This window comes from Myxine glutinosa, chromosome 6 (genome assembly GCF_964187855.1).
Source record: "Myxine glutinosa chromosome 6, kmMyxGlut1.1, whole genome shotgun sequence".
Taxonomy (NCBI): Eukaryota; Metazoa; Chordata; class Myxini; order Myxiniformes; family Myxinidae; genus Myxine; species Myxine glutinosa.
In genome coordinates this window covers 38,482,339-38,499,348 of record NC_136266.1, presented here as the reverse complement: position 1 = coordinate 38,499,348, position 17,010 = coordinate 38,482,339, and the positions used below count along the sequence as shown (strand labels likewise).

General features: G+C 42.6%; 2 protein-coding genes across 4 annotated transcripts in view; both read left to right on the top strand.

The window, feature by feature from the left end:
- Positions 1–2,102, top strand: part of LOC137429079 (uncharacterized) — a 46,908-nt gene extending 44,806 nt beyond the window's left edge. Inside the window, exons 2-5 of the mRNA XM_068119097.1 lie at positions 733–852; positions 953–1,666; positions 1,755–1,926; positions 1,985–2,102. Coding sequence (XP_067975198.1) covers positions 1,015–1,666; positions 1,755–1,926; positions 1,985–2,102 — 942 coding nt within the window. The 5' untranslated portion in view covers positions 733–852; positions 953–1,014. The remainder of the gene's footprint in view (positions 1–732; positions 853–952; positions 1,667–1,754; positions 1,927–1,984) is intronic.
- The window catches only part of LOC144892577 (uncharacterized), a 142,543-nt gene that overhangs the window by 106,366 nt on the left and 19,167 nt on the right, over positions 1–17,010 (top strand). For all 3 annotated transcript variants that reach the window (XM_078779728.1, XM_078779725.1, XM_078779727.1), the window contains exon 10: positions 16,844–16,989. In XM_078779728.1, coding sequence (XP_078635854.1) covers positions 16,844–16,989 — 146 coding nt within the window. The remainder of the gene's footprint in view (positions 1–16,843; positions 16,990–17,010) is intronic.

Sequence of the window (17,010 nt, the reverse complement as noted above, 5' to 3'; positions counted from 1 at the left end):
CATATACAATATATGAATATTATATGCAATATATGAATAGTATGTTACATGGGAGTACAGGTAGTTTTTTGAATCACTCCAATGTATTGCTGTTGTTTTTTTAGGTTTGTTTTTGAGATGGTCATTGAAATCCTATTTGATTAAGTATGCTGCGACCAATGTATAAGGAACCACAGCCTAACTAGAACATGCACAACGAATGCACAATTGGTATATTCACACTATTCACCCAAGTGGAACAGCAAACCAGGGGAAGTAAAAGAGAAAAAGGCAGAATGATGTGAATGAAGATGATTTTTAAATATCCACAGCAGATTGTAAGATTGTTCTCAATTAATGATATTTATGGATTTAGTTTTTATATGGGCATATATTGCAGGGCTGGGCTGTCTAAATATAAGATTCCATTTTGGGCGTTTGGTGCAGCCCATGTTATATGGGGTTAGAGAATTTTCCTGACTTTTTGTTTTTAGGATTCATGTATATTTTTTTATGTCAACTAGGCAGGCAGTTTGCACATGTAGTATTTTGTGCTTGGAATTGCCGTAATCATTTTATAGTATTACTAAATAAAGTTTGAATTGGGGGTTGGTTTTGGATGCTTGTTTTATCTAGCAAAAAGGTGACCTTTGAATTGCATGTCTTGAAATTTTGTAATCTACTTAATTATCTGTTTTTGTGTTAAAGGTCCCTGGATAGAGCCTTCTAACCCTTACTCTTCTTTGTGAACAGAAAACGACTGTCTGTGGGATTCGTGCAACTTTTTGGCAAAGAAAAGCAAGCAACGTGTGGAAATACTGCAGGGGCTCTGTAAGCTGCTCTCTGTGCATCGTGCAGGGTTAAAGTTCACGGGTGTGTATTTTACTCCAAAATAAAAATGATGTTTGAAAACTGAGTCCGGTCACGAATGAAGGAAGGGGCATTGATTGTCATCGTATGCTACCCCTCACAGTCAATGATGTTGAGGGACGGTGGAGGAGCCTACGCACTACTTTCACAAGGGTGCACAAAGACATGACGTCACGTAGTGAAGAGGATATGTTGAACAAACCGACATGGCGTCATTACACCAAGATGCTGTTTTTGCTGAACAGGAGACCAAAGGAAGCGAGCAAGTTGATCCAGTTTAATGAAGAAAACCAGAAAATGTCTCAAGGAGGGCAAACAGGAGAAACGATACATGTGAAAACTGAAGCAACAGACTTGTCGTTTCTCACAACCTCCAGTATTTCTTTATCTACACCAAATCCCGACACCCACACAACACAACTTCCTGATTACTCTTTATCGCCCTCTGATCTTGAAACTGCCAAATCATTCTCAGACTTGGCTATTCCTTCATCCTCTGTATGTTTGACACCCCCTGCAACTGTTGCATCTGAAGCCAAACCTCTAATGCAGTCATCTCCAATTGCAACTGTCGTTCATTCTCATCACTGTAATAAATTGTCTGCTTCCTTACCAGTCTCTACTGTTCCTGCAATAAATGCATCCACCAAATCTGCATTTAATAGCAAACCATCCACTATTCTACCTTCTTCTTTATCCTCAGTCATCCCTATACCGCACGTGGCTGCATCGATCGACACCACATTACCTGACATCAGTCTGCCTGCGCTTCCCATCGGCCTTTTTTCTAATGTGCCCATGACATTTCCCGTGTCCTGTCCTTCAGCTTCTTGTGTGTCAACAATAACCTCCGATGTCCCTTCAGTCACTGTATGTGCAGCAATTTGTGCTGTCCCTTCCTTAAGTTCATCCTCTGTATGCACCGCTACCCCCTGCTGACCCTTCATCCACTGTATATACCATGACCCTAACTGTCGGTTTATCTTCTGTGTGTACCACACAACCTACTCGCCATTCATGTTGCATCTCCACAGTGACCTCTGATGTTCCTTTGCCTCTCATGGGAAGTGCAACAACGTCTGCTGCTACAAACTGCTACATTTACATCAATACGTACTGTTCCTTAATTTGCCAGATGTACTGTCAAACCTGCTCTCCTCTCTTCCAATGTGTCCAAATTAACCTTGGCCCTCTATTCATTTGACATGTTTGCCATAAATCCTGCAGTCCTTTCACCTCCTGTGTACCTGTAACGCCCTTTCTTCCGATGTATCTGTAACTACCTCTGTTGTCTGCTGTCATCTACGTTGTTCTTTGGGATTCCTGAGCATCCTTCCTTTTCCTTAAAAAGCTCTATGTCCTGTTGTCTATTCTTTATTTTTCCCATCGTGTTCACTTCGCATCTTGCTGTCCACTTTTCTGCAATTCATTCAGCCGCTTTATGCACTTTAAAACCTACTGTTCCCACACGGACTTCTGCTGTCTCTTCGTCTGCTGTGTGAACAACGTCTACTGCTGATTGTTTGCAAGCTGTTTGTTTACAAGCTGTACTCAACTCACAGGCGAGCACACCATATCTGAGCTGTCTTGGCAACCACAGGAAGGTATTACCTTTGGAGGCACACCTTTTGTTGTTTGGAAGTTGTATGCTGGTTTTGAAAATCTTTATACATTCTTTGTATAACACATTTAATTGTCGTTTTTGAGACTGATGATCGTAAAAATAACTATAATCATGCAGCTATGTCTGTTTACTTTGTCACGTACTCAATACAAGCACTGCGTAGTGTTATGGGAAAACATGTGGAATGATCTCGATGCAGATGACTGCCACAGTTGCGGAGACTTGTATATTTAACAGAAACATTCCTCACACAGGATGTCTCAAATTCAGCTGTATCTCTCCCTGGCTATTCTCTTTTCCATTTCGACAGGTCCCTCCTGGTTTTGCCAGGTCCTGGTGGTTCTGTTGTGTAAGTCACGACCTCCATTTTAAACTGTCCATTGTCCACCCTAACCACTCCAAGCACATCTTTTCATAACCACTGAATATTTTGGCTGTGTGGTCTACTGTCCCTCAACAATTATGACTCCATTATACCTATATTTATGCGAACATGGATAAACTCATAACAACCCATCCAAACTCTGTTCCTGATCTGTGGTGACTTCAACTGCCTGAGTAGTAGTTCTGCAATGACCAGCCATGGGTATTGTAGCTAAAGGCCTTCTTTGGGTCTGACCCCATCTGTAAATATACCATCAATTATTTCTGCAACTAGTACGTACTCCTTCCCAGATCTGGTAAGATATAAATTTTCATCCAGCCTCTCCTGTTCCTGTTTGACCTCTCTAGGGCCCTTTGACCACTTTCTTTTCTAATCTCATGTCTCTCTGGCTATTGGTAGAGAACAGTGGTGGACAAAATCGATTCCTAAGTGCTCTATTCTAGATTACAGCCTTGGAATCAAAAGAAATTGAGTAGTGAACTGGAATCGATGTTGATTCCAAGTACTTCCTGGAAGGAATTGCTTTCTTTAGGAATTTTTATTTTCGTACATCTCGATTGGTATATATACTCTTTGGTTAATGCCATGCATGCTGACAGGCAACAAATCAACTGATACTCCATATTGATATGCTGACTGATACTTTAGCAACAAATAAATAATAGACACTACTTGTCACAGTAATATATCCAATATGCTGAAGCATTTGAAAACCAAGCCCCAGACTGAGTAACAATTAATGACGGTTGAGAATGCGGAATCAAAGAAACCAAAGTCTGCAATGACAACAAGTTCGCAATTGACCATTCAAAGCATGTTCTGTAAAATGATGAAAAGACAGTTGCACGTGATGTAAGACAGACGAGCAACCATCAGACATGTCGCCGAGACATTGGGTGTCACTTTTGGTTCAGTTCAATCAACCCCCACTGACAAATTGGGCCTGGAAAAGTTGTCAACATGGCTGGTTCCCCAAATGCTGACAGTGGACCAGAAAAGAGCTCATCTGGACATTTCCTGTGAGCTGTTGGACCATTTTCATGCTGATCCAGACGACTTCCTCCAGTGCAATGTCACACAGAACGAGGCATGGGTTCATCACTTTGATCCCGAGAGCAAGCAACAGAGCATGCAATGGAAACGCACTGTCCCCACCCCCTCAAATGTTCAAGAGGACATCATCAGTTGGAAAGGTCATGGCCACTGTGTTTTGGAATTGTGATGGTGTGATAATTGTAGACTACCTTGAAAAGGGAAATACTATGAACAAGGAGTATTATTCTGATGAACTGCACCATTTGTTTGATGCAATTAAGAAAAAGAGGTTAGGGAAACTGACCCGAGGTGTGCAGCTTCTCCAGAACAACATCTCTCCACACACAGCCCAACTTTCGGTGGCTACTGCTGCTAACTGTGGGTATGAACTTCTGCAACACCCACCATACTCATCAGATTACAGCCAAATTTTATATATTATAGCCCCGTCTGACTTATTTGTTCCCTCAATTGAAGGCAACTCTGTGGGGGAACAAATATGAGAATGACAATGCTGTGATGGCAGATTTTGGGGACTTCCCTCGAGGGGTGTTGAGAAAGTTCTACAGAACGGCCACAGCCAAGCTAAAGTGCATTGAAATGCAGACCGATGGATGAAGTGTATTGCCAGTGAGGGAGATCATGCTGAGAAATAAAAGTGATTGTGTAGAGTTTTTCTTCTTGTGCCACAAACAAACTGCCAGAAATGGAAAGCCTTCGATGGATGATCAATCAGTTTGAATTCCATCCCGGTTACTCAAACTATTGGCATGCTGCTGCTTCTCTCTCAGCAATGTTCGGCTGCCTGAAATCCCAAATAAATAAAAACTGTCTCCCTCCAGGGGCATATCTCAGACATTTTGACAGTGTGGTATTCTGTTGTACTTGTCAAGCACATTGTCTGTGGCATTTATTGTCAAGTTACATCATCGCAGTTTATATGAAATCCTTCCTTTTCTCCAACAACCTCATTTCAGATCACCACTTTGGTTTCTGACCAGGTAATTCCACCTTAAACATGCTGCTTCTACTCTCCCAACAATGGATAGAGGCCCTCAATGTCAGACATGAGTCAAGGGCCATCTCTTTGGATATATCTCGTGCTATTCTAAACTCTCTGCCAATGGCATCCAATGGAATCCTTTCATCTCCTCTCCCTGTCAAGGATGGAGTGCCCCAAAGGCAATGCTCTGGGACCAGTTATATTCCTAAACTTCATCAACGATGTTTCTGACTCTGAAAATTCCTCTTTATCTATTAGTTGATGACTCCACCCTCTGCTGTGACATCCCTCATCCACAGCAGGCACAGCCTCTTCGCTCTCTACAGACCTTGAAAAATCACAAGCTAGTCGAACACTTGGAATATGTCTTTCAATACTGAGGAATATCATACTCTCAGTATCTCTCATTGAAAGGACTTACCTGGCAAACTCTCCGATATCTACTTTCTTAACAATCTTCTTGAGGAAGTTCATTCATTCAAACTCATCGGTCTCACTATCAGCCATGATATTTCTTGGGCAAATCACATTTCAAAGTTGGCCTCCAAAGCCAGCTGCCGAATGGACATCCTCTGTTGGACAAAGTCCTTCCATGGCAAACCTGACCTCAGATCCACCAACCAGGCCTTCATCCCCAGCTTGATGGACTACTGTTCTCCCCTCTGGGTTGGCTCCCATGCCTGACATCTTACACGGTTTGATGCCGTGGAAAGTAAGGCCTTCAAAATCATTGGATTCTCCCACGCTGAAGTTGAATCTATAGGTCTATCACTTTGCCATCACAGACAAGTCGACTATGTATACAAAAAAAGTTAATACCTGGATTTCTAATTTCCTCCGCTCACGCAGCCAATGTCCTCTCCATTGGACGTTGAAGGGCTCAAGGTAGGTAGTGTATTGCATCTTGTCTTGTTCCTCATCTACATCAATGATCTCTCTGATGCTTTGATAACCCCACTCGTCTGCTCTTTTTTGTACATATAGTCTAAGCTCGTGGAAGACCTAGTACACAGAACGGATCAGGACATAACGTACAAAAACAGGATGCAAACACGGATGCATGGGTTGTTCAAGATGTATACAGAAGGAAACTCTGAGGAGGGATTTGGGTAGTGTTAGAAAGGGTAGAAAAGATAATGGTTTTGCGTTGGGGACTATCTCAGATGGTGGTGAACAGCTTTGTTGAAGACCTAGAGGGTGTGTCGGCATGGTGCTGAGGCGTCGTCCACCAGACGACGGTCTCCTTGGGTTAACCTGAAGCAGTCCCTTCGGGTGGGTGCCTGGAACGTTCTTACTCCAAGAGAGGATGATCTCCGCAAATCGTTCGATTCGGTGAATCAGGATGCCCTCTGGAGGATTCTTGGTCTTCGTGGGGTGCCACCAACGCTGATCAATCTGATCTCTGAACTATAGGCCACTCTGGTACTGAGATTGCTGTGAGGTGTGGTGGCTCCATCTCTGACTTATTTTCAGTTGTTACTGGAGTTGGGCAGGGATCTGCACTGGCTCCCACACTCTTCAGCATGCAGGCGTGCGGATTTCACGGAAACGATCGTTACCGGTAGCGTGTCGGTAACGTGATAGCAAAAACACGGAACCGAAAGTACGTTTCCCATCGCAGAAAGGCAGTGTAAGGCAAAAAGATGTAGTAGTATTTACCTTCACGTGTTATTTTCAGCTAACTATTTTAGAAGTTGAGTTTTATTTCCAACAAAATTAGGCCGGCAAAGCAGATAGCATGTAGTTTCCCACATTCAGGTTCGCGATATGACTTTTGCTTTGACGGACATACGCATCGGTCTAAATCACAGACTTCCTTTTCAAAATGGCATCCATTGCGAAGCGAAAAACCCCCGAAAATTTCGCCTTAAAAACATTACGAAAATGGTCATTCAGCGACGATTTTGAAGCGGAATTCGATGGGGAAGGCTTGGTCACATTGCTTCGCTTCATTATATAACTTAAAATAATAATAAAACTTTATATCATAAGGGTATACACAATCAAATTGACAGAATTTGCTCTTCTCTGATAATAAACATCAACCTCAATAATGAACATGCGTTAATTACATTGCATACATGTAAATGACAGGATTTATTATTGGAGACTACATTTTTAATTCTGTATTACAAATGTTTTGCTTTACAAATTCTAAAGGAAAAAAAATCGTTTCCCATTAGATTTGGGCACGGAACCGGAATTTTGTTTCCCATCGGTTCCCATAAACTTAAATCACGGAACCGAAAAACGGTTACCGATGAGATCTGAAATCCCCAGGCCTGAGCATGGACTGGTTTCTGGGGAAGGATGTCGGAGAGGCCAGACTGCAGTGCATCGTTTGGGAGTGTCAAGATCTCTGACCTTGATTTCGCAGATGATGCAGTCATCTTTGCTGAGACGCTGGATATTCTTAAGGGGGCCCTCCAGGCACTGTATGAGGAGGCGGATCCACTGGGATTACGGATTTCCTGGGTCAAAACCAAGATCCAGGCTTTCAATGACATCTTCGATGCTGCTGTCTTGTCTGTATCTGTTTGCGGTGAAGATGTTGAGGTCACAAAGAGATTCACTTACCTTGGCAGTGTTATTCATGTCTCCGCAAGTTGTGAGCCAGAGGTTGATAGATGTCTAGGTCGGGCGTTGGGAGTCATGGATTCACTGGATCATGGGGTGTGCCGCTGTCGGTATCTATGCAGGAGGAAGAAAGTCAGAGTCTTTAAGTCCTTGGTGCTTCCAGTCTTGCTCTACGGATGCGAGACTTGGACCCTTACCAAGGGCCAGAGAATGAGACTTAACTCCTTTGGAACCAAGTCTCTTCGGAGAATCCTTGGCTATCGCTGGTTGGACTTTGTGTCCAATGAGCGGTTGCTGAGAGACACTCTGATGAGATTTGTTTCCTGTATGGTCTGTGAGCGTGAGCTGTGGCTGTATGGACATGTGGCTCGTTTTCCGGAAGCTGATCCAGCTCACCAGATACTCTCAGCAAGGGAGCATTGTGAGTGGAGGAGGCCAACAGGCCGACCGCGTGCCTCGTGGTTGCAGCAGGTTGATCGGCATCTCGTGGAGATGGGGATGGGCCAGGCATCAGCCTGGGGGATGGCCAGGCGGAGGCCCCTGGAGTACCGTCGGAAAGTGGATGCGGCGAAGCGCTGCTCTGGCGCATGCTCCCATACCTGATCTGACATAGAGGGAAGGATGAGATTGAAGAGAATGAGGAAGTTGATACCACAGGTAGGAAAAAGATGAACAAATGAGTGGAGGTGAGCAGTGCTCTTAGATTTGGGTGGTATCACCAGAAAGGAGTTGATTGTGGACCTTTTGAGCCCTGCAGAAACTAGGGGCGGGGCGGTGTGAGGGGGGGAATGGAAACAAACGATGGAGAGACCAGAAATGAGGCGGTAGGAGCCAGAGAGACCACCGGCCAGTCTGCGATGGATGAAGTGTTTGGCCCATATACTTAGCTTAATCACAGGAGATTCATATTATCGTGAAGCCCTTGTTTTCCACAACGTCAATCTGAGCAGGATGTGAGGTGGGGAGCCAGCCCAGAGTGGAGAGCAGTACACCGTCAAACTGCCGATGAAGGTCCTCTATAGGTGGTTAGGAGTTCAGGTGTGTCAAGGAAGGATTTTGTACGATCGAGGATGCCCAGTCAGGGGCTGGCTTTGGAAGCCAACCTTGAAATGTGGTTTGTCCAAGAAAGATCATGGCTGATGGTGAGACCTAGTAGTTGGAATGACTGCATCTCCGCTAGAGAATCGTTAAGAAAGTACATTGATGGGGGTGGGGGTTGCCAGGTGGTCCTTTTGGAGAGAGTGTGAGACATTTTCCATCACTCTCCACATTTTGTATCACTCTGATCATTTGATGTTGGTCTTACAAATGGAACATATCTTTAAATCCTGGAAAAATCTCACAATCGCACCATCACTCCAGGATTGTCAGACTAACTCGTCTATCTCCTTCCGTTGTCAGCGACACGAGTTTCTGTTTTTTAGAACAGTCATTACTCTCCTGGGCCATGGACATAATGGTGAAGCTGGCTTCCAAAGCCAGCCACAGACTAGGCAGCCTCCGTCGTACTAGGCTTTTCCTTGATAATTCAGCTGTTCACAGGATACAAGGCTTTTGTCTGTACCTCAATGGATAATGCTTTCACCTGTGGATTGTGATCAAGCATACCATTGGTCTCCTCTGGAATCCCGGAATCCAAAGCATTCAACATTATTGGTGTCTTCAGTGTTGAGGCCGAAGCACAAGACATGTTGCTCTATCATTGCAGACATGTCGGTGCCCTCGGTTGTCGGTTGCACCCCCCCCACCCCCCATCTTTTTAAAAACCATCTACTGCAGGGGTTCTTAACCTTTTTCCCCATCAAGACCCCCAACGGATTGCCCACGATGTCCCCATACCCCCTTCGCCAGACTGTTGACTGACCAAGGTGCGCATAGCTAAGGGAGGACGGGGGGCATGTCCCCCTGGAATTTTTTGGATTTCTCGGTGCTCTGTGGTGCATTCTGAGGGGTGTTTTTACTTTAACTTATTACCCAGAAAATGGGCCAAGTTCGGGGATCCGCACCAGATTACCAGTCCCATTAGGTTCCAGTGTGACTTCAAAATATCTCAATAGCTTAGTTTTACATATCGATAACTAGAACGGGCACTCGGTAGAGCGCATACCTTCGCCGCAGCTACTGTTCTGTACTTGGCATGGGAGTGTAGGGAACAGAACAGTGAACAGTTTGGTGCTGATTTCATGCAAATCGGATAAGAATTGACCGAGTTATGACAAACAAGATCGGGCATTGAATTCTGAACATTTTGGCATTAGTTGCATGCCAATTGGATAAAAATTGACCGCGCTATGGTAAAAATACGATTTTGACCTTTTCGTGACCTTGACCTTGACCTTTGACCCGATTGCTCCCAAAATCTAATCAAATGTGTCCCGTATAATAACCAATCATCCCACCAAATTTCATGCAATTCGGTTGAATACTTTTTGAGTTATGCGAATAACATACACACACACACACACACACAGACATACAAATAAATACACAGCGATCAAAACATAACCTTCCGCTTTTGCGAAGGTAATTAGGACAGAATTAGGTTTTACATATGGAATTATATTTAAATATATATTTATTATATATTTAAAGTTGATATTTCATTGAATTTATTACAATTTATTATTATAATTTATTACGAGTCCCATACCCCCAGATTTTGGTCCCCATACCACTAAGGGGTATGGATACCCCAGGTTAAGAACCCCAGATATACTGGTTAAACTCCCCAAATCCAGGCTTACTGCACACTATTTCTTCTTCCTACCCCACACCTCTCTTTTCTGCCTTCTATCGGCTGTTCAAATGCATTCTTTTCAGGATTAGTTGCAGGTGTACCTACATCTCATGTTATCCCACATCTATAACCCATGATATTTTCTACCACCATTAACTTTCTTACCTAACCTAACATAACCCTATTACTTGCAGGTTACTGTCACCTTCTCCCCACCCCTCCTCTTTCCTGTTAGTTCACTCCCCTGCTTGTTGAGTCCAACTATGGATCCATGGCCAGTGCATTGCCCTTTTACTTTGTCACCTTGCTGTTCCACAGGCCTAAATCTTGGGAAAAAATGATATGAAATGAAAACTAAGCAAAACTCTCTGTTCCCACTCAGAATATACAGTGCATTCAGAAAGTATTCAGACCCCTTCACTTTTTTCACATTTTGTTATGTTGCAGCCTTATGCTGAAATCGTTTAAATTCATTTTTTCCCTCATCAATCTACACTCAATACCCCATTATGACAAAGAAAAAACAGGATTTTAGGAAGTTTTGCAAATTTATTAAAAAGAAAAAACTGAAATATCACATTGACATAAGTATTCATACCCTTTGCTATGACACTTGAAATATAGCTCAGGTGCCTCCCATTTCTCTTGATCATCTTTAAGATGTTTCTACACCTTGATTGGAGTCCACCTGTGGTAAATTCAATTGATTGGACATGATTTGGAGAGGCACACACCTGTCTATATAAGGTCTCACAGCTAACAATGCATATCAGAGCAAAAACCAAGCCATGAGGTCGAAGAAACTGCCTGCAGAGCTCAGAGACAGGATTGTGTCGAGGCACAGAACTGGGGAAGCCTACAAAAAAAAATCTCTACTGCATTGAAGGTTCCCAAGAGCACAGTGGCCTCCATAATTCTTAAATGGAAGAAGTTTGGAACAACCAGGACTCTTCCGAGAGCTGGCGGCCCGGCCAAACTGAGCAATCGGAGAAGAAGGGCTTTGGTAAGAGAGGTGACCAATAACCCCATGGTCACACTGGCTGAGCTACAGAGATCTTGTGTGGAGATGGGAGAAACTTCCAGAAGGACAACCATCACTGCAACACTCCACCGATCTGGGCTTTATGGCAGAGTGGCCAGACGGAAGCCTCTCCTCAGTGAAAGACACATGAAAGCCCGCTTGGAGTTTGCAAAAAAGCACCTAAAGGACTCTCAGACTGTGAGAAACAGGATTCCTTGGTCTGATGAAACCAAGATTGAACTGTTTGGCTTCCGTCTGACCACTCTGCCATAAAGCCCAGATCGGTGGAGTGTTGCAGTGATGGTTGTCCTTCTGGAAGTTTCTCCCATCTCCACACAAGATCTCTGGAGCTCAGCCAGTGTGACCATCGGGTTCTTGGTCACCTCTCTTACCAAGGCCCTTCTTCTCCGATTGCTCAGTTTGGCCGGGCCGCCAGCTCGAGGAAGAGTCCTGGTCGTTCCAAACTTCTTCCATTTAAGAATTATGGAGGCCACTGTGCTCTTGGAAACCTTCAATGCAGCAGAGATTTTTTTTGTAGGCTTCCCCAGATCTGTGCCTCGACACAATCCTGTCTCTGAGCTCTACAGGCAGTTCCTTCGACCTCATGGCTTGGTTTTTGCTCTGATATGCATTGTCAGCTGTGAGACCTTATATAGACAGGTGTGTGCCTTTCCAAATCATGTCCAATCAATTGAATTGGCCGCAGGTGGACTCCAATCAAGGTGTAGAAACATCTCAAAGATGATCAAGAGAAATGGGAGGCACTTGAGCTAAATTTCAAGTGTCATATCAAAGGGTCTGAATACTTATGTCAGTGATATTTCAGTTTTTTATTTTTAATAAATTTGGAAAACTTTCTAAAATCCTGTTTTCTCTTTGTCATTACGGGGTATTGAGTGTAGATTGATGAGGGAAAAAATGAATTCAAACGATTTCAGCATGAGGCTGCAACATAACAAAATGTGAAAAAGTGAAGGGGTCTGAATACATTCTGAATGCACTGCATATATATTTTTTTTACATTTGAAAACTATCAGAATTTCAAATGTTTAACTGCATGTGAAAGACAGTGTTTTGTTGATGAAATGATATTCATTTCCATTCACTTTAGGATTTATTTTCCAATAACTATTTGGTTTTGGATAATGTCATCAATTTCACATTTAACCCCATTTTGACTTTTTTCAGAAAGTGTGTGGTTCCGTTGGGGGGGGGGGGGGGGGGGGGGAGGAGAACTAGAGTCCCTGTATATAGAGAGTTGTGTCAACTCAAATTTGGACGCCATTTTGTGTCTAAGTGTGTCGGATTAGATATACATGTACATTCGCGATATGGGGTGATATATTCTAAACCTGCTAAAAAAAAATTTACTACACATATTTAGTCTTATTATTACATACAGGTGATATTTGTTTTGTCAAAAACTCAGCTATTGCTGTGAAAAAGAGCTGTGTGGTGATATTAAAAGTGGTATGGCAATGCATATTACAAGCCAACACTGCATATAAGAGCTAACATTATAAGTAAGACAAACCAATGCTGTCGTTCTCTGAATTTTAATAACTTTTAGAAAGGAGTGTGGGCATATCCAATATTTTTTAAAGGGTGCCGAGAGCAATTCCGGTGTAGGACTTCCAGCCGACATATAGTCTAACACACTTAAAACAAATTCTGTACGTGGTATTGCCATATTTCTATAGTGTACAACTTTAGTTTTATCGACATTTATATTCAATTTCCATTGTAATGATTTAACAAGCTGCAAGTCAGCTTCTGTCTCTGACATAAGGAAAACGTCATCGGCATCTAGTAAGATTGAAACGTTCATTTATTACTACACCCTTGCCCAGAACTCTGATGGATATTGCCTGATCGATTAATATGTTTCATAGCTGGCGACTTAATTAACACTTAATTTTCGACTGCGCCAAGCCGTAATTAAACAGAGAAAAAACTTTTAAAAAATACCTGCAGTGTGCACGGTTCGTCTAGATATGGAAAAGCACAGATACGACGTCGTATTCACCATAACTTGTTTAATTTCACCAGGAACACGATGAGGCCAACACAGTAAACATTCAGTACAAAACTTGGTTCATACATTCAGTACAGAACATGATTCATACATTCAGACCGTAAGAAAACTCTGCCCGTAATACAACACTCTGACCAGACCAACACTTCATCCCACTACGTTCACCTCCTCCCAAATTTGTCTTCTGACTTTATCACTTGGAAATCTATACATCTTATATTTCCCAGATTGGTTTGAACAACCAAAAGCAGAACAACCAGTCATTTTGTTTGGCAATAAACAACATTCCCGTACCAAGCTGACGTTCACGCACGGTGAAGTTAGACACAAAATGGCGCCACGAAATCACGTGACCAGAAATCTCGGGTCAGCGCATGGCACAACTCTCTTTATACAGGGACTCTAAGGAGAACTATGATTTCACCCAAAAGGGGGACTATTCTTGTTGGTTTACAAAATATCATGGGGGAAGGGGATGGCTAAAGCACTGTTGGTGGATTTTTGCCAGTCAACCACTTCATGCACATCAACACCTCCGATTGTTGTGTCCCTTGTATGCATAATGCATGTCATTCCTTTGTCCACTGTGTGCACTCTGATCTCTGCTGTAGGTACCACAAATCAAACTCTCTGTCCATCCACCCTTTGCACTGAAACCCTCTGCTCCGCTGTCTGTGTTACGCGTCTTGCTATCCATTTCGCTGCACATGTTGTGATCCCAGCTGTCCATTTGTCTGGTTTTCAAACTTCCCCCAACATTCCTGAATCCACCTTGTGTAATGCATTTTCAGCTATCTGTCCTTTTTACATATTCTTCACTCTTCACAGATCCACCAAGGTTCTTCCAAATTCTGCTACCAGCCCTTGGATGGAATTTTTCTACATAGTGGCTGAGCGCTTTAATACTTAAAGAGATGATGTGCAGGTTTTGTGTTGTCTTTATTAATATTTTGGCCAAAGAGAAGATTTTTAAGAGGATTGTTTAATTTCTTCTGTTCAATAAAAAAGTTTTTAAAAGTCGACTTTGTCTTTTTTTCTTTTTTTAAAGTCTGAATGTTTGTCTGAATACTTCTGCCTACCTTTGAAATCCAATTCCAATTTGAAATCCACGTAATTTTGTCATTGTGAATGCAAGGCTACCGACCAGGAAGCACAAGAAAGTCAGGGGAGGGGTGGGGGAGGGGAGGTGTTGGAAAGCAAAAAGCATCTTATTGTCCAATTGAAACCAAACAGAAATGGACGGACTTCTGCTAGGTAATGTAATGTTGTGATTTTTCATTTCAGATTTTTCATGATTTTTCATTTTTCATCTTTCATCAGTTCAAACACTGGATATGTTTCCTTGTTTCAAAATAATAAAAAGGATTTTGGATGCAGTTTTTGTCCGCTCGTTGATAAGTATGAAGGAAATGACTTGGATGATGTTTCGCACCACAAACACAAGTATTTTTTTAAAGTGCTGCCTCTGCTATTTGTATTATACGAGGGCAGTTCAAGTTTATCCTGGATGCTCTGTGACATCACCATTCTGCATGCACATGCCAAATGTTACCTCTATCACGTCATAGACTTTTATCAGTGGTATATCGTTCTATCACAATCATTTTGAGCAAAAAGTGGAAGTTACCTTTGAACCACCCTCACATGATGCAAGTTCCACATTAGTTTCAAAACATTTTGCTAACCATTGTATATAATTAGATTGTTACCACTGCAACAATCATTTGATGAAAGAACCATTTTTACAGATGTCTCAGAGTTACGTGAAACCCCACTTTGATAGCGCAGCAACAAAAGTTGGGGTTTTAAGGTAGTTTAGCATAATTTGTCTTTATATTTTAGGTATTACCAGAAATATACTCCTACGACTACTACTGGGATTGGACAAGGAAAGTTTTTGGCCAAAGTCTTTCACAGACCTGACACTGACTGTGACCAGACCTGACAGCAACACAACAACAGACATTTTAAAGCCATTTTCCCTGCTAGAGCGGGGGTTAGCCTTGCGGGCCCCATGACAATCTTCTCCATTTTGCCCTATTTTCTGCATCTCCCATTGTTAACCCCTTTGCCCGCATTTCTTCTTCCACCACCTTTAGCCAAGTCTTTCTCGGTCTTCCCCGTCCTCTACTTCCTTCTACATTCATTTCAATCACTCTTCTCAACCAGTCACTTTCATCCTTCCTCAACACATGACCAAGCCAGCTCAACCCGTTTCTCCTCACATCATCCATCACAGGCTCTATTCCCATCATCTTTCGCAATTCATCATTTGTCTTCCTCTCTCAACGATACTCCACACATCCACAGAACCATTCGCCTTTCCAGCCTTCGTTGCTGCTCCACATTCATGACCCATATCTTGCTCCCATAAATCATAACACTTCTTACACATGCAGCATACACCTTTCCCTTCAGCTTCAACGACACCCCTCCTCGTCAGCACGCCACTCAGTTCCCGAAACTTCTTCCATGCACATCTCACTCTAGCAACCGTTGCCGAGTCTGATCCACCTTCTCCATTCAGCATGTCTCCTAGGTAGCAAAATGTTTTCACACCTTCCAGCTTCACGCCATCTCCAAGATCCAACTCAACATTTCCTCCATCTGCAGCTCCCTCTGTGCACACCTGACTCTTGAATGTAGCTGCCACACTGGTTAATGACCCTCTCAGACCACTGTGACCAGACCTGACGTTCGACCTAAAGTCGCAGGAACCTAATTTCATGATGCTGGTGATAACTCACTTGCTCTTCATCAAAGACACGTGGAATATTTATTGTCCACCAACTTAGGCCAGCAGATGGGATAGTTTATTAGAGAATCGATGCCAGACTAGATAATTCAAAAGTAAGTGTACTTCCTCCTCAACATCCTGTCAAAAGAAATATCCCACTGGCTTGTGTTTATTTTAGCTCTATTTATAAGATAGTTGATACAGCAAAAACGCTTTTGACTTGAGCATTGATTATGGTGTATAAGTAAATGCGTTGGCTGGATTATACAATTTTACATTGGTAGTATATGCACCAGTGGGAAAAACAAACTGCATCTGAAAGAGTAACTCATAATGCCCAAATGGTGTCAGGTCACCGAGTGTTTTCACGTGTTGGTTGCTTTACAGATCCGAGTTCTCAAGTTGTATTGGTTGCTAAGAATTGGGGTTATGGCCTTTGGGGACACAAATTCGTGGAATTAAAATGTTGTATGAAAATTCTTATAAAATAATCTTTTGTTTTGTTTTTGGAGTTCTGATGCTATATGATCAAAGTTGAGAGGACCAGCAGCTTTTGTTATTAATCCCAAAACGATCATTTGTGCTGGATTCAAGATTCCATTTGTCATGGTGGAGTTTTCTTGTTATTATTTAAAGTACAAGAGAAGATCGATCTTGCATTCAAGTGGGTTTGCTATGTTTGATATGACCATCTGCGCATACAGCTCATTGTGCTGAGATCCCAGCCTCAAATCTCATATACGTACTGTGTTAATGTGTGCTTTTTCCTTTTCCTAAAGTCACTCTACTTCTGTTGTGATATCAAATAAATGATTCGTATTTATGTGCCTTTTGCCTCAGCAATGTTGTCCGAATCTCAATTATCAAATCGTTCAAAATCCATTACTACGAGTTGGAAACACTGTGGCAACCTCGGTGCCGGCGCTCACAACTTTGACGACGGTGCAAGCAGGAAACTTGGGGAAAACCTCACCTGCTGTAACCAGGTAAAGGTGTGATTTTGAGCT